At 44.3% G+C, this 24,750-nt stretch overlaps 1 protein-coding gene across 1 annotated transcript in view; it reads left to right on the top strand.

Moving 5' to 3' along the window:
* The window catches only part of CDHR3 (cadherin related family member 3), a 60,810-nt gene extending 37,977 nt beyond the window's left edge, over nt 1–22,833 (top strand). Inside the window, exons 8-19 of the mRNA XM_025041932.1 lie at nt 144–333; nt 4,778–4,949; nt 6,251–6,353; nt 7,289–7,387; nt 8,909–9,135; nt 11,164–11,335; nt 12,855–13,105; nt 14,994–15,175; nt 17,464–17,477; nt 18,682–18,716; nt 20,480–20,528; nt 22,010–22,833. Coding sequence (XP_024897700.1) covers nt 144–333; nt 4,778–4,949; nt 6,251–6,353; nt 7,289–7,387; nt 8,909–9,135; nt 11,164–11,335; nt 12,855–13,105; nt 14,994–15,175; nt 17,464–17,477; nt 18,682–18,716; nt 20,480–20,528; nt 22,010–22,314 — 1,799 coding nt within the window. The 3' untranslated portion in view covers nt 22,315–22,833. The remainder of the gene's footprint in view (nt 1–143; nt 334–4,777; nt 4,950–6,250; nt 6,354–7,288; nt 7,388–8,908; nt 9,136–11,163; nt 11,336–12,854; nt 13,106–14,993; nt 15,176–17,463; nt 17,478–18,681; nt 18,717–20,479; nt 20,529–22,009) is intronic.
* The last annotated feature ends 1,917 nt before the right edge of the window (nt 22,834–24,750 follow it).

Genomic DNA, 24,750 nt, shown 5'->3' with positions numbered 1-24,750 from the left:
TAGAAAATGTGTTCGGGTGAGGATATTCTCTGTGTAAGCCAGTTCTCACATCAGAATGCTATTTTTGACTTGCTACAAGTCTCCATCGGCCTTTACTTTTCATTTCTCTCTAAAGAGTCGTGTTCTAACCTTTGCCTTCTTAGTGACTGGTACCATCCAAGTGGCCCGCAGGCTAGACCGAGATGCGGGCGAATTAAGACAAAATCCTACCATTTCTCTGGAAGTTCTGGTGAAGGATAGACCTTTTGGGGGTCAAGAGAATCGCATGCAGATAACCTTCAAGGTGGCGGACATTAATGACAACCCTGCTACTTGCAGCACGTTCACCTTCAGGTATTCACGTTCTTAGACACATGCTGGGCATTTCACCTCCTCTGTCATCCCTGTCCCATCGGCCTCTCTGGTGATTCTCTGGTGAAACTGAAGAGTTATGGGCTTTGGGACATGGCTCATGAAAACCAGAAGATTTGAACTGTCCAAGTAATTGACAGGTTTTCCTTACATCATCCTTTCTTCTTCCTTCTCTTTTATTTTCTTTCCTCTTTGTTGTCTCTCTTCTCCACTTTCTTTCTGTGTTAAAAAATATTTTTATTTTGCTCTCTTCTATAACATGTTCATCTCTTTTGGTGAAAAGTACCACGGGGACTTGTTAGACCCTCTCCGGGCTCTGCCTTTCCTTTATTTACTGCCACTGTTGGCAAGACAATGTTGTTAGTTAGCAGTTATAATAGATACTTGAGACTTAGGATTAGTAACTAGGAGATCCCAGAGAAACATGCCACCAGTAATATGAATAAATCAAACTGAGTATTTACTTAAGACAAAACAAAGCATCTAATTTACGTTACACAAATTAATTGCATGTAAACAAAAGGCAGTGGAAAGGAGAAAAATGCAGATATAAGTGAGATACAAGTTATTTTGTGTATTTTGACCTGTTCTTTGTCTCACAATCCATTCACCATTATTTTAAAATAAAGTCCCTTGTGATTCTGGGTTAACATGCCTCTTCGAAAACAGTATTGTCTTTCTACTATTTTGTTTAAATGCCACAATATTAATAATTCCCTGGGTTAGCGTCATCTCTGTGGTGGTTTCAACATAGCTAATCTCCAGTTTCCTGGGAGTCTGAAGGTGGCTCCTCTTGGGGATGGGGAAGGCACCTCTGCAGTAACCCTTGCTGAGAGAATGCCCTGCATCTGGAGCCAGACTGAGGACCAAAGTAGGTCTCGTTTTCAGATGTCCCCATGGAGAGTCTCTTTGGCTGAGTTTATCTTTGACTGGTTTCACAAATTGACTTTTTAAACTCCAGGTGACTTTGGACACCAACACAATACATAGTGTGGTTGTTCAAAGGAGAAAGGACCCTAGACAAAGATTGTCCAGGGCAAGCAATAGAAATACAAATTCTTTTATTATGCTGATGAACATCTCTCTGTTCTCTCAATTGACATACCCACGTAATGCTCAGATTCAGTGTGGCCTTGAGTCTGATATCAAAACCAGTAAGCCCTGTTCTGGATACATTCCATTGCCCCTTCAGATCCAGCCTCCAGCCTCCTCACTCTGCTCTGTCTCCCACGATCTACATGATCTACATGAATATTTGCCAGCGCCCTTGCCCTGTAGCTTCTGGTTGGCCAATGGGGAGCCTAGAAGGAAGGGGAGTATGAAGTCAGTGTATTTATCCCCCTGGCTCCCTCCCTGTCAGCTGGATGAGTCCCTCTACGTTCTGAAGGTCTCAGTTTCTATAAGGCAGCCTTCTTTGCACAGCACTCTCTGTCTGGGGGTTTGAGTTTCAGGAACTGCTCCCTCCAATGGCTTCTGCAGGGCTAGAAATGGTAAGGAAGCTTCTCTCTTACTGGCCCATTTCTTGATGCAATTTCCATATACCCTGTGTGTAGATCTGTAATAGCCTCTTTACTAAACTTCCCCTAGAATTATGCCAATTTGCCATCTGTTTTCTGCTGAGGCCCCGATCAAGTCAATAATAGTCTTGACCATATGATAGGTTCCTATCCCTACCTTAACCTTCGAGTCTGTTTGATGGGTGGAAGTCATTGTCATGAGTAGTTAGAATTGTGACTTCCACACCATTATATGCATAAATTGAATCCACTTCCGTTAAGAGAAGTCTGGGCCCTGCAGATGGAGGTGAGATGACATGCAGAGTCACACTTGTACTTTCTTTGAAAATCTAAATCTATGCTAGCATTCTTGGCTGGCTCCAGTGCACCCTGGGGAATTCCTCTCCTGATATGCAGCTCTTCTAGGCCCTCCTGCTCTTCTTCTGGTCCCCTGCCCTGCGAGGTGGAGGACAGGGATCGAGTGGTAAGAACTCTGGGTGTCAGAAACTGAAGAGGACTGTGCTGTCTCCAAACTTTCTTGTCAGCTTTCTCCCCTTAGTGCATTTCTATTAAGTCCATACTGTGGCTTCCTGCCATCCAGAGTTCCCTGATATGAGGGATGACTGCATTCTGTATTAACTGGTAAAATCACATTTCGAATATCCTAGGCTGTCCAGGCAAGCCTATACAGAATCTTGCTCTTGATAATTTCACCAGCCAGTCACTGGACTAGTAGTAGTTATTATTGAAGACACCTCCAATAAACATTCAAGTCCCTCGTCTGGGCTTTTCCAGTGAGTGACTCGCCGCCACCCTGTGAAAGCCAAGATGTGAGGAAGGACAACAAGAGTGTTCCTTTGCTTTGCAGTCCCTGAAGCGGAGATCTTAACTCTGAAACCCAGCTTCGTTTGCATTCCATGGGCTAGGAAACCCTGACCTTGCATCGCCCGCCATCCTGCCATCTTTACCTCCTCCTTTCCCACAGAGCCAGAGCAGAAGCACACAGGCAGGTCAAAACACACCAAACAACAGGACAGGTGTTACCCTTGGCTCTAATAACACAGTCCCTGAATATTTACTCTTTCTTCAGGGCTCTTTGTGTGGTCCCTCTAAGCGAGTTTGTGAGAGCAAGTAGAGGAGGGTGGGAGGAGGCTGGTAGGTGGCTGTGTACCTAGGCCCCTGCTGCCCGTGGGGGCTCTCAGGCTGGGCAGAGATGGAAACAACCCTGAGGCCGAGGCCCTTGCGTTTTCCCAGGCTAGTAATGAATGAGCCTAGGGCTCTGATGGAGGCATCAAAGGCCCATGACAGCCCTTGCTCTGGTTGTAAATTGTCAAATGCTGGCTGAAAGTGCTTCTCAAGCTGTTTGTGAGCCAGAGGCGGAGAAGGTCGGCTAATTTCAGAAGGCGGCTGGGCCAGTCACCTTTGCCTGGGGAGGGAACCGTGGTCAGATGGCTGGGAGCTGGGGCAGCCTGCCTTTGAGGCAGGGATTGATGAATGAGGGGGAGTGGTTTTCCAAGTCAGGGGTTTAGGGAAAAATACCAAGTGTCAGTGAAGAATGAAAAGAACAGGCCAGGCAGCCCTAAGGGGCTGAGTGTGGAGGCCTCTTTTGGAGTGTGTGAAATGTCTGGATTCAAGACCCTGGATTCTTTGGATGATACAGCCTCCTGGCTCTGTAGAATTAGAATTGAGGCTCAGGTTCTCTAGCCATCTGTGGAACTGGAGATTTATTGATTAATGGAATGTAAAGTAGAATTTACAGTGACTAACACAGAACATAGAATAGTGCCTGGATGTATCAACTTTCTTGGACAGGTCTTGAAACTACTCTGAACCACTCTTTCTTCACCTATAAAATGGAGACAAGAATACAAACCTTTTGGCGATGAGGGAATTAGAGACAGTGTTTTTAAAGTGCTTCGAATGATACAGCTTATCATTGGTGTTTAATAAATATATCCATTCTAAGTACTTATGGGTAAAACCATGACGCTGTGCATGCAAGACAGGAATGGAAATGCTTAGACTCCAACCCTGCTGAAACACAGAGGCTATCCTTGCCAATGAAGCGTCATGGAAATTCAGTTACGCCTGTCAGAAAAACTGCTTTCCAGAAAGCAAACCCAGTTACCCTCAGCAGCCCAAAACCATCCTTGCTGTCAGACTTTGCTCCACGTTTGCTGAGCCCAAAGCCCATGTTAGTTGCCATTAAGAGATGATGTGGAATGTAGAAGGGAGCATAATTTGGTTTCAGAAAGAGGTGATAATACATAGGATTAAAGAATTTAATACATGTTAGTCTGGGTGATCGGAGAACAAGATTCCAAGATTAAATGTGCAAGGCTTTTGTTAGGGAAAATGCCCATGAGAAACAAAGGGGAGAGAGTTAGACAAAGATATTGGTCGTTGACATTTTAGGCAAGGTAGCCAGGATAACCTTCTGAGAAGGTGACATCGGATTAGGGACTAAATGTAAAAGAGCAATCGATGTGGATATTGGTGGAAGGGCATCCACAGTAAGTGGAACGGCCTCGAAGTCAGAGATGGAGGGTTGCCGGGAGCCAGCGGAGAGTGCCCGAGGAGACGTGTTAGTAGGTGATAATTCAGACAGGTAAGGGAGAGGTGGGGTGGTGCGCATCATAAAGAGTCCCGAAGATCAAAGTGAAGACTTCGAAATGAGGAGCCAGTTGGGATTTGGGAGCAGGGAAGTGACATGACCTGACATTTTTAACAGGATCTGCCTGGCTGTCATGTGAAGAATAGTCTAAAGGGAGGACAGGACAGAGCAGGGGCTCCAGTTCGGCGGTTGCTGCAATAACTATGGACTTGCTTTGAACTGAAATTAAAGTAGAGATGTCTACTAGGGCCTGTGTCAGAAGAAGCACTCAATCACCATCTGCTGGGGAAAATATTGAATCGTGTCTCTTTGCCAGCATTTTGGTGCCTGAAAGAGCGGCCAAGGGAACGTCACTTCTGGACCTGAACACAGTCTGCTTCGATGGTGACAGTGAAGCACCATACAGCCAGTTCAACTTCACCACACCATCTGGAGTGGGGAGCAGCAGCAGATTTTTACAGGATCCAGCTGGCTCTGGGAAAATTGTGGTCAGTTAATGGTCATTGCATCATTGAAAGGGCATGGGGGAAGCTGGTCTAATATGCATAGTGCTTTTGCTGCCCCAGAGAGAGAAATTTCCACAGTAACTCCCCCTCCAAGTAGCTGTAATTGACAAACTTAATAGTGACTCTGTTTTCCCATTTGCTCTTAATTTTACCCAAGTTCCAGAAATCATCTGTTATGCATCATTGTGCCTGGGGTGCTAAGGACTGGATTCTTTCTCATATAGCTGCAGTATTTGTGCCTGCTTAGCTGCTCTACAGTCATGATAGTGCCCTCTGGGCTCAAACACTCTTGAGTATTTGAGTGTTCCTTCCTGACCCTCGGAAGTGTGAGGCAAGATTAGTCTGAGGCAAGATTAATCAGGTCCAGGGCCATGAGTGCATTGTGTGAAATTCAGCCTTCTAGAACCTCTAGAAACCTAAAGGAGAATAAGAAAGTGAGGTTGTACGGGTAGCCCCACTCCACAGCATCCCCGTGGGGGCAAAAGCAGAGGTGGAAGCAGGATGGGCATAAAAGCCTGTCTGAAGGAGTCGTGTGAGACCTTCACCTATAGGGTTCCCACTGGAGGGTGTTGGGAAGGAGGAGAGAAAAATGGAAGGTCAAGGGGTGGTGTGGGGTCTTGGAAGGGAGTGATCCTATTTAGGAGGTCTTGGCATCAGAGATCAAGCCTCAGGGAGGAGAGCAGTCAGCCCACTACGCATCCTCTTACTCATCTTCTTCTCTACTCCCATCCCAAGCCCTTTCGATCCCCAAGAAAGTCTTACCAATTTTATTCATCGTGTCAGCTAAAAAGTAATGTCTATTTTTCCTGTTTAGGAAATTAATACACGTTTACTGTAGAAAATGTAGAAAACACAGAAAAGCTTTAACATTCAGTGATAACTGCTATTAACATTTTGATATATTTCCTTCTTGTCTTCTCTCTTGTACACAGATTTGGTGCATATTCTACCCATATATGCATACATATTTTAAATGATGGAAATATCCATGTATTTAAGAATCTATATCATGCTTCTTTTCAATTAACCTGAAGTCTTGAGCCTATGCTATTGGGCAATAGTTGCTTGATGAACACCTTTAAACATAGATTATCTCTCCTCATAAATTCTTTCAAATAAATTCTCTAGCAGTGAGCAAAAGTATGGATGTAAGTTTTTAAAGCTCCTCATGCAGGCAAAATGCTTTCCAGAAAGGCTTTCCACTAACAGATATGAAAATGTCATCGGTTCAATTAAAAGGATTGTTTGATTCTGTGTAATCTGAAATCTCTGTTTTGATCTAGTTGATTGGTGATCTAGATTATGAAAATCCAAGTAATCTAGCAGCCGGCAATAAATACACTGTGGCAATCCAGGTGCAGGATGTTGCCCCTCCTTACTATAAAAGCAAGTATCATTTTCATTTATTTTATGAAGCATCTTCCTTGAGTGGCAATGACTAGAGTGCTTGGCAATACTCAGTATTGGGCTAGGTATTTGTGTTCCAAAGATTTCAAAAAACCCCCAAACTTGAGAATCAGACCAGCCTCTTCTTGTCTTTCACCAGGACACTTAATCGGTCTCCAAGTCCTTTCTTCCATGCCACTTCCTAAAATCTCAAGGGTCTGCTGCTTTCCCCCTGCCCCGCCCCCATCCCACTAGTGCTGCTCTGATGCAGAACCTCCTCTTTCTGGGCTAAAGTTCAACACTGAGAGTCTGTTAGGATCAGTCTCCCTTGCCTTTAGTCTTGCCCTTTTCCAAAGCATCCTCCACATTTCTGACAGTGATTTTCAGGAAATGCAAATGCTGTCATATTACTTCCTTGCTTAAAACCCTTGAGTGTCTCTTCATAGCTGTCAAGTTCAAGTTCAAGTTCAAACTCTTTGGCTTGGCACACGATGACTTTCATCATCTGGCCCCTGCCTAATTCTATAGCTTCAATTCTAGTCGCTTGCCTCTAATCACCCCCCACCTCCCCTTTTTTTCTAACTAGGCCAAACAGCTTGCAGTTTTTCTGAGTGAATCATGGAGTTTTCTACCTTGGTATCCATGCACATGCCTAGAATAGCTCCCATTCCCCCCTTGCCCCATTTGCCTGGCTCTAATTATCTTCGAAAGGTTCAGCTTGCACTTCCTCCAGCTTCCATAGTGATCTGTATATGTGTTTATCAAAAGGCAGCTACCCTGAGCATCTTGAAGGCAGAAACTGCCAAGTCATATTCACCTGTATTTCCCATATTTTGCACAGAACCTGTTACACAGAAGATGCTTTTAAAATGTTGAATAAACAAGCGAATGAATAGAATATCGTGATTTAAATTTTTTTCTATTTCTGTTTTTAGATAACATCTACCTTTATGTCCTGACAAGCCCAGAAAATGAGTTTCCTCTTCTCTTTGATGGGCTGCCCTATGTATTTAACGTGTCAGAAATAAGCCCAGGTAAGTGACAGATGAGAAACAGGCCACAGTGCTCTTGACAGACTTTGTCCAGAGCTATGTTCGGGGGAGGGAAAGCTACCTTCCAGGGGCCCTGAGTGGTATGCACGACTCACAGACTGAATCGTGTTTATTGCGTCTCTTATTTCTTTTTAAATTGTCCTCATTGCTGAGGAGCCCTTCAGGCAAAATCTAGATTTCGAAAACTGTTGATTAAACTGTGTTTCTCTGAACCCCCTGATTGCTTCCTTCTGTGTGTCTGAGTCCTCTAATCCTCTCTTTTTGTAGCCAAAGTTTTCCCTTGGTCTCCACTGTGATTTTTATCCAACTCACTCAGAGAATTGAAATTTAAAAATAGGGGAAAAGCTTTCCATTTCTAGAGTTTCTTCATTTAGAAACAAAATAAAGACTTTTTTCTTGCCCTTAATAGGATTCACCGGAGGCCTCTTTTTTTGCCCTTTATGACACCTGGACTTCTGCAGGCTCTTCCCACATTAAAGAAAGGACTCCCCACTTTCAGCTTCAGTTTCTCCCCAACTCTTCCAGTTTGAAGGTGGCCCTGTTAACTCCAGTATAATAGACATCATCACAGTGTTTGATCCTTTTATCATAGATACTTCTATATTTAAAAAAAAAAAAAAACCAAACACTCCTAAAATTATCTCCTTCCTCTTTTATTCTCTTCTTATAATGGTCTCCATTTCCTAACATTAAGTTTTAAACAAAACACAAAACAGGGTCTGATGGAAATGCTTCTAATTCTTTAACTCTTACCTAGTGAATAACAAATGCAACAGGAATAGGCTTTTTATGAATTCACGGATCTTCCTACAATTATTGATCACCTACTTTGGGTCAAGCAGTTACTGCTGGGGCTATGTAGTTGAATAAGAGGTTTCTGTCCTCAAGGAGTATAATTCATGAAAAAGGACTTCTACAAAATAGGCAAGCCGGAACTCTAGCAGCCCCACCAACATGATTTGTGAAATAAATGCAATGGAACAGTATTTTGAGCAAGGATTGATTGACACCTGTAAAATTTGTTAAAACATTCCTCTTGTAAGGAAATATAGTAATCTTAAGTTATATTTTAAAGAATCTATACTCTGTCATCCTCAGTTGCAAACTCTTAAAAATGGTTTATTTTTCATCTTGTGTAAAAGAGTAACTCGTGCTCATTATAGAAAAATGTGAAAAATACAAAAGACTTTTAGACACCATTGCTGCAAAAAGATGTGTGAGGATGTTCTTTGTAGCGTCGTTTATGATAGCCTAATGATTGGCGTGCTTGGAGTCTATGTAATGGCATACACTGTCTTTTACACCTCCCAGTACTACTTGGATCTTAGGGCCAGTGACTAGTGGGTGCTCGTTAGCATAATTTGAATGTACTAGAATTGAAGATGTGAGACATCATCAAAGGGGCCTCCAAAAACCTTTCTGCCCATGGCGCTGAGAACCGCTGCTCCTAGACCCTACCCATGTCCCAAAGCAGGACTAACCTCGGGCACTTTGTTCCTTCAGCTGGAACTAGGGTTGGACAGGTGCGAGCCTCTGATAAAGACTTCCCGCAGAGCAGCATCTTGTACTCCATCTCCACTGGAGGGGCCAGCCTCCGGTATCCAAACATATTTTGGATTAATCCCAAAATGGGAGAACTCCGGCTGGTGACTAAAGTGGACTACGAGACAACTCCCATCTATATTCTCCGAATCCAGGCCACCAACGGCGAGGACACGAGCTCAGCCACTGTGAGTGGGGCTGTTTGGTGCATTCACACCAGCCCAAATAGTTGACTTAGGGTCTCTCTGGTACCCTCCAGGTGCGGCTATGGCAATAAGGGATCTTCATAGGGCATATCCTGCAGATGTGACGGGAAATGACTATGGGTGTCCAAGATAGCCCAACTGGACACACAAAGCAGTGCCTAGGAAATAAAGATTGACACCCAAATGTGTGGGTGACTGGGAGGAGCGCTGAGATTGACGGCCACTCTGTGGGACAAGTACCCTCCTGTTGCCCTTTAAATCTCCCTTTGCTTTCACGGTGGGCTGCTGGAGAGAAACACAGGTGCCAGAAGCGGGGTGTGGTCTTATAGTTTTGCATTTCCTCCCTCCCTCCCAGTAGTGTTGCCATGTTCCTTCCCCACCCCCAACACACCAGATAGGGCAGATCCTAAAATGATGTGGCTTGGCATGGAGTTACACTGCTTCGCAACCTTTGGTAGTGGGAATCTGATTAAATGGAGATTCTGAGTTTGCAAGTCTGAGCAGGGCCTGACAATCTGCATTCTAAACCTGCTTCCAAGCGGCGCTGATGCAGCTAGCTGGTCCAGGGCTGTACTTTAAGCAACAAGGTTTTTATCAGGTCTGTGCTGTCAGCGGTTAGGATTATCTGAGGGTATTGTGATAGCCACAAAGATGGAACTATTTCTTGCTCTTTCCCATTAGTTAAGTGAAAAAGCATAAAACAAAATGAACTCTGAGCCGGCAGCAGGCAGCCCTCTGGGATGGAGAGAATGACTGGTTCAGAGTCAGGAGACCGAGTTCATTTCTCAACTTTGATCCCAATTTTCCAAGGGGGTCTGAGCCATGCTTATCGTTGTGTCCCAGTTTCTCTGTCTCTTAAATGGAGAGTCACTCGATCGCCTAATGCCTGACTAGTCCAGTTCCTCTCATGACTTGCTTTGAATTAACGGGATAATGGTTTTTAATGATGTGTGAGCCTCAGCATTGCCCGCTGAGGAAGAGATGTACTAAGTTGGAGATAATTGTAGTGTTTGTCAGGCTAGCTTTTTGAGAAAAATGAATGGATTCCACTTTGGGAGCTAACTAGAATGAACATTTCAATTTATTCCTGGGCTCAGAAATAGCCGAAATCCCCAAATTTCAAAGGTAGAATAAATACGACTCAAAATGCATAAGCTTTTAAAAAGAGTGATGATCACATAAGTCCCTTTTAGGGCTGACATTCTATGATTCTGCGCTGGCAGGTGTCCCAGTCCATATTCCAATTCACCAGGCATAAAAGACGGTGATGAAAGAGAATACACTGGCCCTGCTTGTGGCAGGTGAGCACCACCAGCTTAGTGCAGTGCTAATAGCCCAGGACATAGATGAGATCGGCTCAGCCAGGTGTGCTCATTCTATCCTGGTGGTTTTCCACCCTGGCTGCTTATTAGAATCAGCTGGGGGAACATTAAAACAGTGCCTGGGCCCCACCCTGCAGGGAGTCCAATTCGTTTGGTCTGGAGAGGGCCTGAGAACGCTGAGCCAAGGTTGAGAACCATTGTTCTATATTCCATAGTTAAAGATGCAACTTCCAATTCACAAGGGCAGTGAGCAAGAAAATACAGGGGGTCACCGTAAATCCATAATCATTACTGGAAAAACAATTCAGCATTATCTGGGGATGAGCCCGATGTGTCCTGGTGAATGTGTATGGGGGTACGTGGTACATATGTTATGTATATACATAACACATATATTATGTACATGTATGCATGTGTGTGCGCACACGCACACACATACACACACACAGAGTATAGAAGTCAATAGTATGGGACTTGGAGTAGAACAGACCTGCATGCTCTGGTACCAGCTGAATGGCCTTAGGTCAATTATCTAATCTCTCTAAGCCTCAGTTGCTTTATCTGTAGAATGGGAATGAGCATATTATCTATTTCAGAAAGAGTTAAATGAACTAGTCTGCAAAGGTGCACACAGTGAGCACTTAGTAAGTGTTAGCTACTAGCAATGGCCACCTTCTTGCTGTTCTAGGTTACTGTGAACATCCTGGATGAAAATGATGAAAAGCCAATTTGTATCCCAAACTCTTATTTCCTGGCCATCCCAGTGGATCTGAAAGTTGGCACAAATATTCAAAATTTCAAGCTGACATGTACTGATCGTGATTCCAGCCCCAGGTCTTTTCGTTACTCCATTGGCCCAGGTATAGTACCTGACATCGACAGTCCTGGCCCGGCTCTTGGGGTCAGAGGCCTTAGCCGCTGTTCAGCGGGTATGGGGTGGAGTCCGTGGGCACAGTGGGTATGGTTAGGAGGAAGCAGGCATGAGAGGTGTAATAGTCCCAGTGTCTCCCAGTCCTCCTCTTGGCTTCCCCTTCTCTCACCGAACTCTTCTCAGACTCCCACACGAGGCTGCCCAAATGCCCAAGGGAGAGTGAATCCCACTGATGGCGACACCTCCCCATAGTCTGATAGTTCCCAGACTATCACATGATTCATGAATCATATTAGTGTAGTTAAAATTTTTTATTTTAGTGAAACTGCTCCACCACCTCTTTTCCTGCAAGCTTGTAGTAGGGGGCAGGGAATCCCAGTCCTCTCTCTGGATAATAATAGATTAAATAGATTAAATGCATTTTGAAATGTGTCCTCAGGAATTCTCTTTTGCTCCATTCATTTTCTCTCTTTAAAAATATACCATTGTGGGGGAAAAAAGAGCACCCCTCAATGGAAATGAGACCAAAATAGCTCATCTAATGAAGTGCTGGGGCCAGAGATTTAAACCCAAACAAGCAGAGCAATTCCACGTGAAAGACTAAAAACCCATCTCGGCCGCCTGCTGAGCCCTGGCAGAGCATGAACTCTGAACAGCAGGAAGCCTCTCGAGCAGGCTGAGTCACAAAACCCAGGGGCAGAGACTGCCTTGAGACTGTAGTTGCCAAAGATGGAAATAATCCATACTGAGAACCTTCGGGCCTTTATGGGGCACTTCGCTCGCTGCTAAGAGAGTAAAAATTGCATCATCTCCTGCTCCATTTACTGGTTTTCAGTCGGTAATGAGTCTGGAGCCACCAGAGGAATGAACAGGGGCTGCTTGGGCAGGAAGCCTCCCTGCCTGGCTCCCTGAGCTGTGAGCCCTGAGCCCCAGCAGACTGTGAGAGAGGCGGGAATGGGGTGGATTCCGGAGGACTGGGGACTGCAATCCCTGCCAAGCCAGAAGGCACCTTGCTTTGGGGGACGTCCAGGACATCTGTCACCAGTTCAGTGTGACCAGCCAAGTTCCACGAAAGGCACAGAGTGAGTCTGGCCTATGGCTAGAGATGTGGCCCCTCTAGCCTCTTGCTGCCCACTCAGTGCTCTGAGTGTAAGTTATACGTTGTCACCTAATAAAAGCTGCATGATAAGGATTGGCTAGAGAGGCTAGGATTATGGAATCTCTGCCTGATGCTCTGCAAGATGGTGGCCATCTCCTGGGACAGGCATACCGTTGTCCTTTTCTGCTTTCATTCTCATTTCAGCCACAACTGGTTGTGAGCAAGAGTTTCTCTGTACTGAATGACTCTCTGGTATGGTTATGGCCGGTACCCCTGGTGCACTGGAAACACCGTGTGCACCCGAGGTGCGGAGGTTTTCAGAAAGGACCGGCTGCAGTGTTTCTCTAAACCTTTATTCTCACTGTCTTCTCTTCCTTTGCCCCAAATCCTTGTCTCAAATCTCATATAGGTAATGTCAACAGTCATTTCACCTTCTCTCCCAATGCTGGGTCCAACGTTACACGCCTGCTCCTTGCAACTCCCTTTGACTATACTGGTGGGCTTGATACGAACTGGGACTACAACCTACTCATCTACATAACTGATGACAACTTGCTGTCCAGCAGGAAGAAAGCAGAGGCTCTTGTTGAAACAGGGACAGTGACGCTGAGTATTAGTGTCATTCCTCACCCAACCACGATTGTCACCACGGCCCCCAGGGTAAGGGCTTTGGGACAGGGACTCCCCAGTTACATCCCTTGTGATTAACATTGACAGAGCTCCTTTTGCCCAGGAGAAATGTGGGATGAACTGAAAAGAATTGAGATATTAGGATGTTGCCAGGAATGGCAACCATGGGCTGGACTGGAGTGGCCACTGGAGAGTGGATAAAGGTTCGAATTAGACCTGGGACTAGGAGAACCGTTGAGTTTTCCTCTTCCGGTAAACAAAGGTGTGCATTTGTTCAGGGACTTGTGATAGATCAGGTATTGACCATCTATGTGGTGCTTGTAGCACAGGAGACAATTTTCAGGGGCACATGGCCAGTTGCCACTTTCACAACCCCTTCTCTGCTTGCTCTTAAGAGCCATGGCAAGTCCACATCTATGAAAGCAGGTAGCTGCCAGGTGCCCTTCTCCACTCCTTTTGAAGAGTCACCATGTACCAATCTATACCCTACTCCCCACCTCTACTCTATTAAAATTGATTCATTCAATCTACAAATTTTGATTTAAGACCTATAATATGCCAATCACTTTGGTGAGCAAGCTCCAAATGATCTCTACTCTCATGGAACTTATAGTATGGGTCAGTGGTTTTCACAGTGTGGTCCTCAGACTAGCAGCATCAGCATCACCTGGAAATTTATTAGAATTATACATTCTTGGGCCCACTCCAAAATATTAGAGTTATACCTCACCCAGACATGATCATCACCACGACCTCTTAGAAAAGATGTTAGAACCTGGAATCCCCAACTATATCTCCAGATCTATTAGATCAGAAACTCTGGAGATGGGGCCCAGCAATCTGTTTTTTCAATAAGCCTTCCAGGAGGTTCTGATGCGCACTAAAGTTTGAGAGCCACTTAACTAGAGGGGAAGATAGATTACAAACAAGTACGAAATTTAATAAAATAACTACATATTGTGGTAAATGGTAGGAAGAAAAATAAGTAGGTACCGTAATAGAACCAGTGTGATAAAGGAAGAGAGTCTTAGAATCTGACAAGATCATCTCCCCCTGCACCTTGGAGGAACTGGCTTATGTTTGTGCTGACTCTTTGTCCCCTTTCCTCCTGTTCCTAATAAAAATTACACCCTTGGTTGGCAGCCCTATAGTTGCAGGATGCCAGAGGAAAAGTAATCAGAACCCTAGAAAACCACCTAGGACAGGTGGCCCAATTCTGCTTCTCAGAATCTTACCAAGAACAGGTTAAGTTTCATCTCCAAGTGCTTGAGTGAATATTACCCCAGCGAATGGAGGCATAAGGTAGTCTTAAGGGCCTTCCGTTGTGGTAAGATCCAGTGAGATTCTCTGAGTAAGGACTTGCCACCTTTCTGGGGCTTACAACGTGTCCCAGTTGCGACATCTCCACTCCTGAAATCTCCATAACTTGTTTGTTATCTGTCTCCTACTCTAAGAAGCAAATTCTGAACTTGAGGTTGTACTGTGATATCAGCCCACTCATCTGGCAGCGCAGCTCGTAGTGAGTGAACACTGACAAAACTACAAAGTGTTAAAAAAACAACTTGCATGGCTCATGCCTTTCCAGTGAGAGACAACAGCTATATTAGTCCTTGGGTTATGCCACGTTTGGCAGGGGAAAAAAGCCATGGAATTTTTAGCTTTTGGGAAGGGTAAAAAGAGAATAAAATTAGGCCTAGGTTTGCTTTTCAGTTCCCTAAATGTTCTGGGTTTTGATCTAATGGATGTCTGGAAAGACTATAAATAAGGTGATGGGTTGAAGCAGCAAGAACTATGAGTACACAGATGCCCAATTTATAGAACAAGAACAAAGGGCAAAACAAACACTCAACAGGTGGGAGTGCTAATGCTGGAAACACTACCACCCTCCACTCACCCTTCCTCATCTCTGTCATTCAAGCCCAGGATCACCTACCAGATCCTGAAGAAAAATATATATTCTCCATCAGCGTGGTACGTGCCTTTTGTCATCACTCTGGGCTCCATATTGCTTCTGGGTCTCCTTGTTTCCCTGATCATCCTGTTGGCCAAAGCCATCCACACACACTGTCCCTGCAAGACTGGGAAGCACAAGAAGCCTCTGTAAGTTGCCAGTGGGCTGGGCCCTACCACCACATTCATTAGGACACTGTTTCCAGTGATATCAGGAGAGGGAAAGATAGAGATTGTGATTGCTTTTCAGGGTAGAGAGGGGGCTGGACTGAAGAAGGAAAAAGACATATGGAGAAAGAACCCTAGCTCGCCCTTGGTCCTGGTATACCCTCTTCATCACCTGCTGGGCCGGGAGACTCTTCCTTTGGTTTTCTTGGGCACCTGCCTTGTCCTTGATGTGTTTGCAATGAAATTGGGGCTTCGATCTCTTAGCGACTTGCCCTGAATAAATACTTTAGAAAAAAAAAGCCCAGTTGTGAGTAGTGTTAGAATATACTATGCTCTTATTTGTAAAATCTTGAATGGATGGGCTGAAATTAGAGGAAACACAAAAAAACTGATAAGGAAATTAAGCTTTTGGCTGCAGTGATTCAATTGGGCTTTTGTGTGACTAAATAACCATTGTTACTTTGCACGTGGCCCTGATCTCTCTTTCTCAAGAGCTGCAAACACAGGTCTGTTTTCTCTCCTGTAACACCCTGTGGAGTCTCTTTTACTGGCTAAAATGAGGTACTAGAGTGAAGTGAAAAGAACACCGAATTGAGATGAGCTTCCCCCAGAGCCAGTTTCTTGAGTCTCATTAGCTCTTACAACAAGAGCATGATGGTTCTGAGGCTGGGCTTTGGAATTAGACAAGGCCTGGGTTCAAATCCTAGCTCTACCATTTTCTGGGTATATGGCTTTGGGGAAGTGACGACCTCTGTGAATTTCAGTGTCCTTATTTGAAAACTAAACTGTTAGATGAGCATATGCAAAGAAAGCACTTAGCGCACTGTTCCTGATATAGAGTCAATGCTTAATACGCTATTTAAAAAATATTGTCGCATTATTTTTTATGGTCGATTGCGCTCAGGATTCTAGATTCCAAGTTTAGCTATACCCCAAGAATCCTGGGGTATTAGAACTTGAGTTTTGGAATTTCTCACCGGCAAAAAAGAAGGGGTGATAAGACTCATGTGCCTTTTAAAGGTATTTTGAAGATTAACTAGTACTATCAAATAATTTAAAACCTATGGATGAAAGACTGTATAAAAGTATAAGACATTAGCGGAAAGATGTACTTTGCATTTTGCCATTTTTATTAGGGAAGTTTGTTGCTATTGGCAACCTTGACTTCAAGGTAAGAAATCCTTGAGCATCTGCTGAAATTAAAAAAGGCATTTTTGTTTGGACTCTACCCCAAATTGATTTGAAGAAAAAAAATTGGCTCCAAAAGAGTAATGCCTAAGCTTGTAAGGATGGTTGTGCTCTCTGCAATGGGATTTGGTTGGAAGTTCTTTAAGGATGTCATCTAATAGATGCTGCAACTCACACGCCAAGGTAAGAAATCCTTGAGCATCTGCTGAAATTAAAAAAGGCATTTTTGTTTGGACTCTACCCCAAATTGATTTGAAGAAAAAAAATTGGCTCCAAAAGAGTAATGCCTAAGCTTGTAAGGATGGTTGTGCTCTCTGCAATGGGATTTGGTTGGAAGTTCTTTAAGGATGTCATCTAATAGATGCTGCAACTCATGAATTTATGGTTAAATGTTAAATATGCACCTTGAACCTGGTCGCTTTAACTTACATCCTAAATATTAATCATTTTCAACATGGTTGTCTTAAAAAAGAAAAACTAGCTAGTAATTCAGACTCAGACCTGTCCTCTCTGGAAATTAGTTGTAACATGTGGCAGCCAATATTTGTCCAATAGCAAGATAGAATGAAATTAGAGTCACAGTATTATAGAATCTAAGGTTATCATGGGAAGAGGCTTAGAGTCCAAGTCCAACTCTTCATGATACAGGTAACCAGAGTTTAACTGCTAGCCCTCCAACCTTCCTGCTGGGAGCTAAGCCATCAGCTCAGCTAGCTACTAGGGAGAAAAATAGGGCAGGAAGAATTGCTGGCCAGTCTGATTGGGGTTGTTATGCCCTCACCCAGTGTCATCAGAGAAGTTATATTCCCTCAAGTTCCACAAAGCAATAGTTTTCAAACTTATCAAACTCTCAGAATCCCCTTAGTCCCAAACCAATAGTGATGGAGCTGTTCTATTTGGAGCAGGAGTGGGAGCCCAGCCTTCGATTTAGTCCCCATCCTTGGCCCCTTTCAATCATCTCCTGGATCCCAAGGACTGCACTTACCCAAAGGCCCCATGCTGTAGTGGGTGTACCTGTGCAGAATAATCTCTTGTCTACAGGTTAATTCTTGTCTATTCTTTTTTTTTTTTTTCTCCCATAGGGTGAAGAAAGGAGGTATGTGTGTATGGTGCCTATCCCTTTTGTTCATTGCTGTTGTTATTTATTTGTTTGTTTATTTATTTATGCTTGTTCTGTTGTACTACATGAAAGGGCTCCAACTTGGCAGAGAATCAACATGCAATCCTGTCTTGGTGGGTTTTCAACCACAACATCCATAGATGGAATGAAACAGAGGTCACACGTAGCTGGAGAAAGGGAAGGGCCGGGTACACAGTGTCATTGGCTCACTTGGATTTTTCATTTTGGTCCACCTGTTCCCTACCAGAGTCACCTCCTAGTTCAACTTAAGCACCTAGAGGTCTGTTCCCCACCAAGTGGGACAGGAATGAAGAATTCTCTGCAGGTTAAACACAGACAATATCTATGCTCTGCTGCTCGCAGAGGGGCGTGACCCCTCCTGAGGACAGCTTATGTTCTGTATTAGACAGATGCTTTATTCTCAGATTGTAATGGATTTGATCATTTTCACAAGTTATTTAGATCAGGCTAGTTAGAAAGGGTTGCTGGGTGTGGTCAGATGGGCTGTGAGAACTGAATGATTTCAGGGGCATTGGTGAATTGTGCAAGAGCCATCTAGCCAACTCCAAGCTTGAGGAGATGTCACTAGCTGGCCCCTGATGTCTCAGGGAGAATCCAGGCTGTGGGGAGAGATGAGACAAAGAATTAGAAAGTGTGTGTTTAGAAAATGACTGCTTTAATAACCCTATCCATAGGCGTGTGTGTCTGACGTACGCAAAGCACATCTAAGCAGGGTTAGACTTTTGATTATTATGGTTATTAGTCATACTGAATGAGATGGTTTTAATAAATAAGATTTTTGAAAACTCTCACCCTAGTTACTTTTTAAAAGGGGCATAGGGAATGGATACAAAGAATCCTCACATTACAAACAAATATATCAGCTCAATCTTTCTTACCTATAAAGCCATTTAAAAACTGATTTCCTAGGTCCAATAATAACAATAAATTGGAAAAAGAGTAGAAAATATATTTTTTTTAGTTCCATGTATGGTGTGTGTATGTGTGTTTCTCAGAAGATGGAAAGCCATCAACAAACAATGTTGACAGACAGGAAATATTTTGCTAGGTCTGCAATACTGATTTCAAAGGCTGTTTAAGAGAAATCCCATTACGGGAATAAAATTTTAAGGTCAATTTAGTGTCCAAGAAGCTTAACGTCTGCCTGCTCTATTCCCAGCCAAAATGAAGTCTACTAAGGGAGAAGTCGTGGTGGTAAGTGTGCTTGGCTGTGGGGCACCTGGCTTGGGGGTGGGGGATGATGGGGGCACCCATCCCCCTCTCAGGCAGGCCCTGCCACAGCCTCATGGGGGTGTTTATCATTCAGGGAGATGCTTGTATTTGGCCACTGGAACAGATTGCTGTGTGACGAGCTCCTGATAGAATTTGTTCCCTCCACTGAACATGTCTGCTGATATATTTGCAGAAGAACTAGATTTCATAAATATTAAATAGTGGTGTTTATTATCTACACCAGCTCTCCAGGAGAGTGAGTTGGCAGAGAGGAGCTTGAAGACCAGAATTGAAGCTTCAGCCTTCAATGGGATTTATTTTTCCTTTGCTCTTCTATAACCTTTTGGAAAAAGTGATAAAGAGCAGTGCTTGGGTTTGGGAGTGGCTCTGCCCACTTGGCCATATAACTTTGTGGACTCCCTCAGCCTCTTTTAGCTTTAGAGTCCTCATTTGTGAAATGGGAGTGAGAGCACCTGCCCTGAGATAACAGGTAGAGAAACAGGTGAGATAACAGGTAGAGAAACATTTTGAAAAATTTTAAGAGTCACACAGACGCAAAGTGTTATAGGACAGCTGGGGAGTCACCTCCCACTTTACCTCCTTTTTTTTTTTTAACTGAACATGATCCACCCACAGGGAAGTGATGAAACTTGAAGGTGACACCCCTTCCCCGCTCCCCAGCTCTGCTCCATCACCTGATGATAAAACTTTGTTACGATCCAAGACCCATAACTTTAGGGAATGAGGAGGACAATCTGGTGTGCTGTAATTTTTGCTCCGTGTTCATACGCATAAGTACTTATAGGTTTGGTCTGTCTGCAGGCAGGAGGAAGAAGCAATCTCTTGTCTCCAGGTCTTATTGCAAGTACCCTTGGCGATGCTGCTCAGAGACTGCCTTAGAAATACGTAATATTAAATTAACCAATTAAATAAATAAATCCCAACAACCATAAAAAGTAAGGCTGCTGAGCTGATCAAATGGATGAAACCCATATGGGCTCTAATTCCTATTTCTTCAGTGTTGGGCAGCTGTGGGCAAGTGAGTAGATAAAAACTGGTGGTTGAAGGGCCCACTAAACTCCAAACATCCTCATAAGCGTAAAGAATGGCACCACTGGAGGGCACCATGCGAGGAAAGGGGGACAGAGGTTGGGTTCTGGAGGGTGGCACAGAGCGCAGATGAGGGGAAGACAAGGAGCACAGAACTTAGATAAGGCAGGTTAGTCCTTGATGAAACACTGCACTGACTAGGGAAGGGGACACAGCCGGAACCTGGACTGGGAGCACGTGGGTGCTCGTCGACGCCTGCCTTGCACGTTTGCCAGACAGACCCCACTTCGGCAGTGCAGACCTCAGCTGGCATTGCGGGGCATTTCTGCTCCTCCTTCTATGCAGCTTAGATATCATTTACTCAGGTGCTTTCATATGCCCCATGACTGGATTGAATGTCCTCCTTTCACTCCCATCTGTGCCCCCATAGCATCCTATATTCCCCCTCATAGCCCTTATCACTCTGTATTGTACCACCTGTTTGTCAATGGCGCCCACTTGATTGCTAGCTTTGTGTGGGCAGTAACCCCACCTGCCTCGTTCACAGCTGTGTCCCCAGCATTTGCACAGTGCCTATTGAATAATTAAATGTCAAGAAGACTCTGGTCAAGGAACTTGGGCTGTGAGGTTGAGCAGCCTTGCCTGAGGGGAGGCGTGAAGGGTTGGGCTTAAAGCTGTCTCTGTCTTCTCTTTAGGAAACAATCCAGATGAGCACTGTCTTTGATGGAGAAGCCATAGACCCAGGTAATCAAGTGGTAGTGCCACCCATCAGAGTGTTTTGCATATTCCAGAATATTCTGATATTCTTCTCTTAACTCAGTTTGTCAGTCTCTCTGGTTATGTTGCCTATACAGTGCTGACCCTTCTAGGCTTCTGTACAACATGAGATCAGCCCTGAACTGAGTTGGCTTGCAGATACACATGATCACGTGTGAGGCCTCATAGAGTTTCCACCTCCAGGCTCCACTCAAGGACCATGCCTCTGTCTAGGCCCCTCTGCCTAATCCATGAACCAGTTCAGGGAATTGGTGAATTCAAGAACCCACATTTTTTTTTCTTGCTTATTTGGATTCAACCCTTACCCCGCATCCTTTCTGAATGCTTCCAACACCATCCTCTTGGTAGTGAGAGATATGGAGAAATGGCAAGCTTGGCTTGTTTTTTTCTAGATCAGGGCCAAGAATTTCTTCTTGGTCGGAAAGATGAACATAAGGTAAAGCTGGCCTCCAGAGCTCTCATCACTCCCATGAAATCAGCTCCAAATTTAGCTCCTTTACACACATCCCTCCACTTACAAAGGCTCAATTATAGACGTGAATAAAGGGAAGGAAACCAAATTCAGGAAGCAAGTGTGTTGGCTTCCTGCCACTCACATGCAAACGGATCGGTCCTCCTCGGAAGGAGGATGGCTCCTCTCCAGGAGAGGCTGCTGCCGCTGCTGGAATTAAATTTCCCTCTATTATTAGGTACTTGTTACCATAATGTGCCCACATTAGCATAAGTGCTGGTGGGATCCTCAGCAGAGAGGCCACTCATGCTGCATAGAAATGGCAGGAGCAGGGGCTCGCCTGAAACTCCGAGGTAAAAGCTAGGCAGGACCAAGGCCGGTACCTTGCATTTATGTGTTTGAGAGAAGAAAAAAGAGAGAAATGAGCCAACTGGACGAACGTGAACAGACACATCAATTAGTGTCTGCTGGCTCAGACACAGTAAAAATGGCTTCCCTGCATCATCTCAACTGGGGCCAGATTTGTGTGTCTGTGTCTACAAATCTCCGCTGAGCTAATATAAATAAAAATCAAAGTCTTTTCCTCCTTACTTGGTGAATTCCTTTTAATAGCAGGAATTCAGGGTATACTTTTAAAACAAGCAAATCAGAATGAAATGGGTAACCCTATTAGAAATTGAACTCAATTTAGCCAAAGCTACCATGGAGTTCCAGATTTATGTGGCCTTCTAATCTCGAAACTGAGGTGGCCTTGAGAATCTCCTAAACCTTTCTATCTACAGAGGCATGGTATTTGTTACCTGTATGGTCAGAGCTGTGGAGAGGGAAGGCTAGTGACTCTTGCGCTCTTCACAAGCCTGCTTTCTATCTAAGTGATTCACACCTTTTAGCATATTTCATCTTTCCCTGGGGTGAGAATAGAGCAGGGTGGAGATGGGGGAAGAGAGAATCAATTGAATTCCTTTGTTTATATGGTTGTCGTTTATTTTTTCCCTAGTTACTGGGGCAAAATATGAATTCAACTCAAAAACTGGAGCCAGAAGGTGGAAAGATCCCTTACCGGAAATGCCACAGTGGAGAGAGTCTGGACCCCAAGGAGCTGCACTGAGCAGAGCGGTCTCTGAGGAAGGGACCAGGCCACTGAGGAGCACCGACAAGGAAGGAGATGGGCTGAGTGGCCAAGCGCAGGCAGAGGCTGCAGGCCCTGGTTTCAGAAGCCAGGATGGCAAGCCAGGCATCCCAAAGAACAGAAACGCAGCCCTCTCGAGCAGGTCTTCCCCCATGCTGCACCCAGGAATTTAAGCAGTCTGGTTGCTGGTCCCATGGCGGAGCACAGGGGAGGGACCTTTACTGAGGGAGGGACCTTGACCCTAAATTCCATGAGGGCATTTGAGTTTCCATAAAAGTCGAAATGTGGCCTGAAGGGACTTGGAGATCCAGAGTCCCAAGTGGGATGTTTAAAACAACGGAAAGGGCTTCGATCGCTTAGCTACCTTTTTCTGAGATGGTACAGAAGAAACTTCTCTCAGGTCTCTGTGCTTCTGATCAGCTGGACTGTTACCTTTCGGATGCAGAACCGTTGTGCTGCTTCTTCCCGTTGACTGCTGGGAAACTCCATTCGGATCACGCCTAGGAAGTGTGCAGAGCTCCCTGACATAAATGCCAAGAACCTCCCTCACATCCGATTTCACCTTATTTTGCTGGCCTCATTTTACTGTCACCCAGATTTCAACACCATACACCTTTGTAAGTCACTGGAAATCTTTTTCAAAAGAAGCAGGGCAGTGAAAAAAAGTGAGCAAGTGAATAATGAGCTGTTTATCTGGGAAGAAGAAAACAATAGACACTTTCTTTTATTCTCTCTTTTTTTTTATTGAGGTATAAATTATATTTAATAAGTGCACAGATATAAGTTATAGACTCCTCCCAGAGGCAACCACTATTCTAATCTTTATTGTCATAAATTAGTTTGGCTTTTTGAATTTTATATAAATGGAATTGCACAAAATGTGCTCTCTTGTGTCTCGTTTCTTTCGCTCAGCATCATGTCTGTGAGGTTCACCCATGTCATACTCAAAAACTGGAGTATGATCAGCAGTCAGATCTCTTCGCTATTGTGTTTTATCTTATTGTAGGAATATGGCATAATTTAGTTATCCATTCTGTATTTGGGTGACTGCTTCAGGTTTTTCACTATTATAAATCACAGCATTAGGAACTTTCTTGTACATGTTTCCTGATGAGCATAAACGCATATTTCTTCTGAGCATATTCCTAGGACTGGAAATGATCAAGCCATTGCTGGAATCTGCTGAGAATTCCAAATTTGGTGGCTCCAATCTACACTTCCACAGCAATGATTGAGAGTTCCGACTGCTTTACTTCCTTGCCAACACTTGGTGTTGTCAGTCCTTTTAATTTTAGCCATCTGGATTAAAATTTTTCTTGAAACGAATCACTCTTTTTCTTAAAGTTAAAAAACACCAATCTTACAACCTCCTTGCCCTGCTCCTCCCCTGCCTCCTATTAGAGGAGAACCACAGGACTCAGAGTGGGGACACAATGAGAAGCTCCAGCTAACCCTGCAACTGGGATTTTCACCTGTGGGTATGAGCAATGAACTAAAAATAAACCATACCACGATGTGATGGGAAATGGAACTCTTTGGCGTACGTCTAGAAAAAGCTGAGAAATCCTTGTTTTCCCTCCATGTCTTGCTCCCCAGCTGCTGAGACACTAATTCAATACTCACAAGATAGAACCAGGCGAGAGTGCTTTAGAGCTGCACCCTCTTCCCAGTTGGGGAGCCAGATGAGAACTCCCCACAATGGCCTGTAGGGGGCAGGCAGGATCCATCCTGCAAATGCAGAACTTAAGAGGAAGCAGCTGCTAGTTTATTGTGTGCCTGTTCACCAGTATGACTTCTCAAGAAAAAGAAACATTAAAAAATGCCCTGTCCTGGCCTAGAGCAGTCGTGATTTATTAATAAGGGTTGGTTGCCAGGGAACTTCCTTGAATAGGTTTAAATTTTGCAAAAGAAGGCAGAGCTGTTCATTTGTGGAGGTTAAAGTGGGTGAAGTAGCTGATTACCCATTTAAGACTCTGAAAGTCTGTGGATCCCTGAGTAAAACGCCTTCCTCAGAAGCACTCAGCCTCAATGCAAGTAAAATGAGGCTCAGAGAAGGCTGAAGGGGGACCTAATAACTGTTTATGAGCCCATTAAGGATGATTAAAAGGAGGGCGGTGAGCAGCTGTTCTCCCTTCTCCGGTGATGACAGGGGGAAAGGGAATCGTGCTTCTCGGCCAGAGAGATTTAAGTTAGGAAAAGGGAGGGACTTCCTGAGGGCTTGACGAGCTCGCTTCTTCGCTAGTGATAGACAGGGAGAACAGCTTGTTTTCCCAGCCCCACGACAAGGGGTACCAGGAGGCTTCGGCCAAGAGAAGCTCTGCCTTTTCTTTTCCATATTTGGCTATTTTATTAGAGGAAATCAGAAATCTGAGGTCCAGGGCTGAGGTCATTGGTTTCTAGCATTTACCAGTTTCTAAAATAAAGAAGTTATCTGAATGAAATAAAGCCACAGACCATTGTGGATCTTGTGAAAGTTTACTCCCATTTCTCTCCCAAGGCCTTAAACAAGTATGAATTTATTATAGCTAACGATGACCTGCCTGATTCTGAGTCATTATAAAATCGGGGCAAAGACGTTCGGGAATTAAACCTCAGTGGGACCCATAATT

The sequence above is a fragment of the Pteropus alecto genome, unplaced genomic scaffold (assembly GCF_000325575.1).
Source record: "Pteropus alecto unplaced genomic scaffold, ASM32557v1 scaffold109, whole genome shotgun sequence".
Lineage (NCBI taxonomy): Eukaryota > Metazoa > Chordata > Mammalia > Chiroptera > Pteropodidae > Pteropus > Pteropus alecto.
Note: the sequence above shows the minus strand (reverse complement) of the source record. Positions and strands in the feature narration are given on the sequence as shown.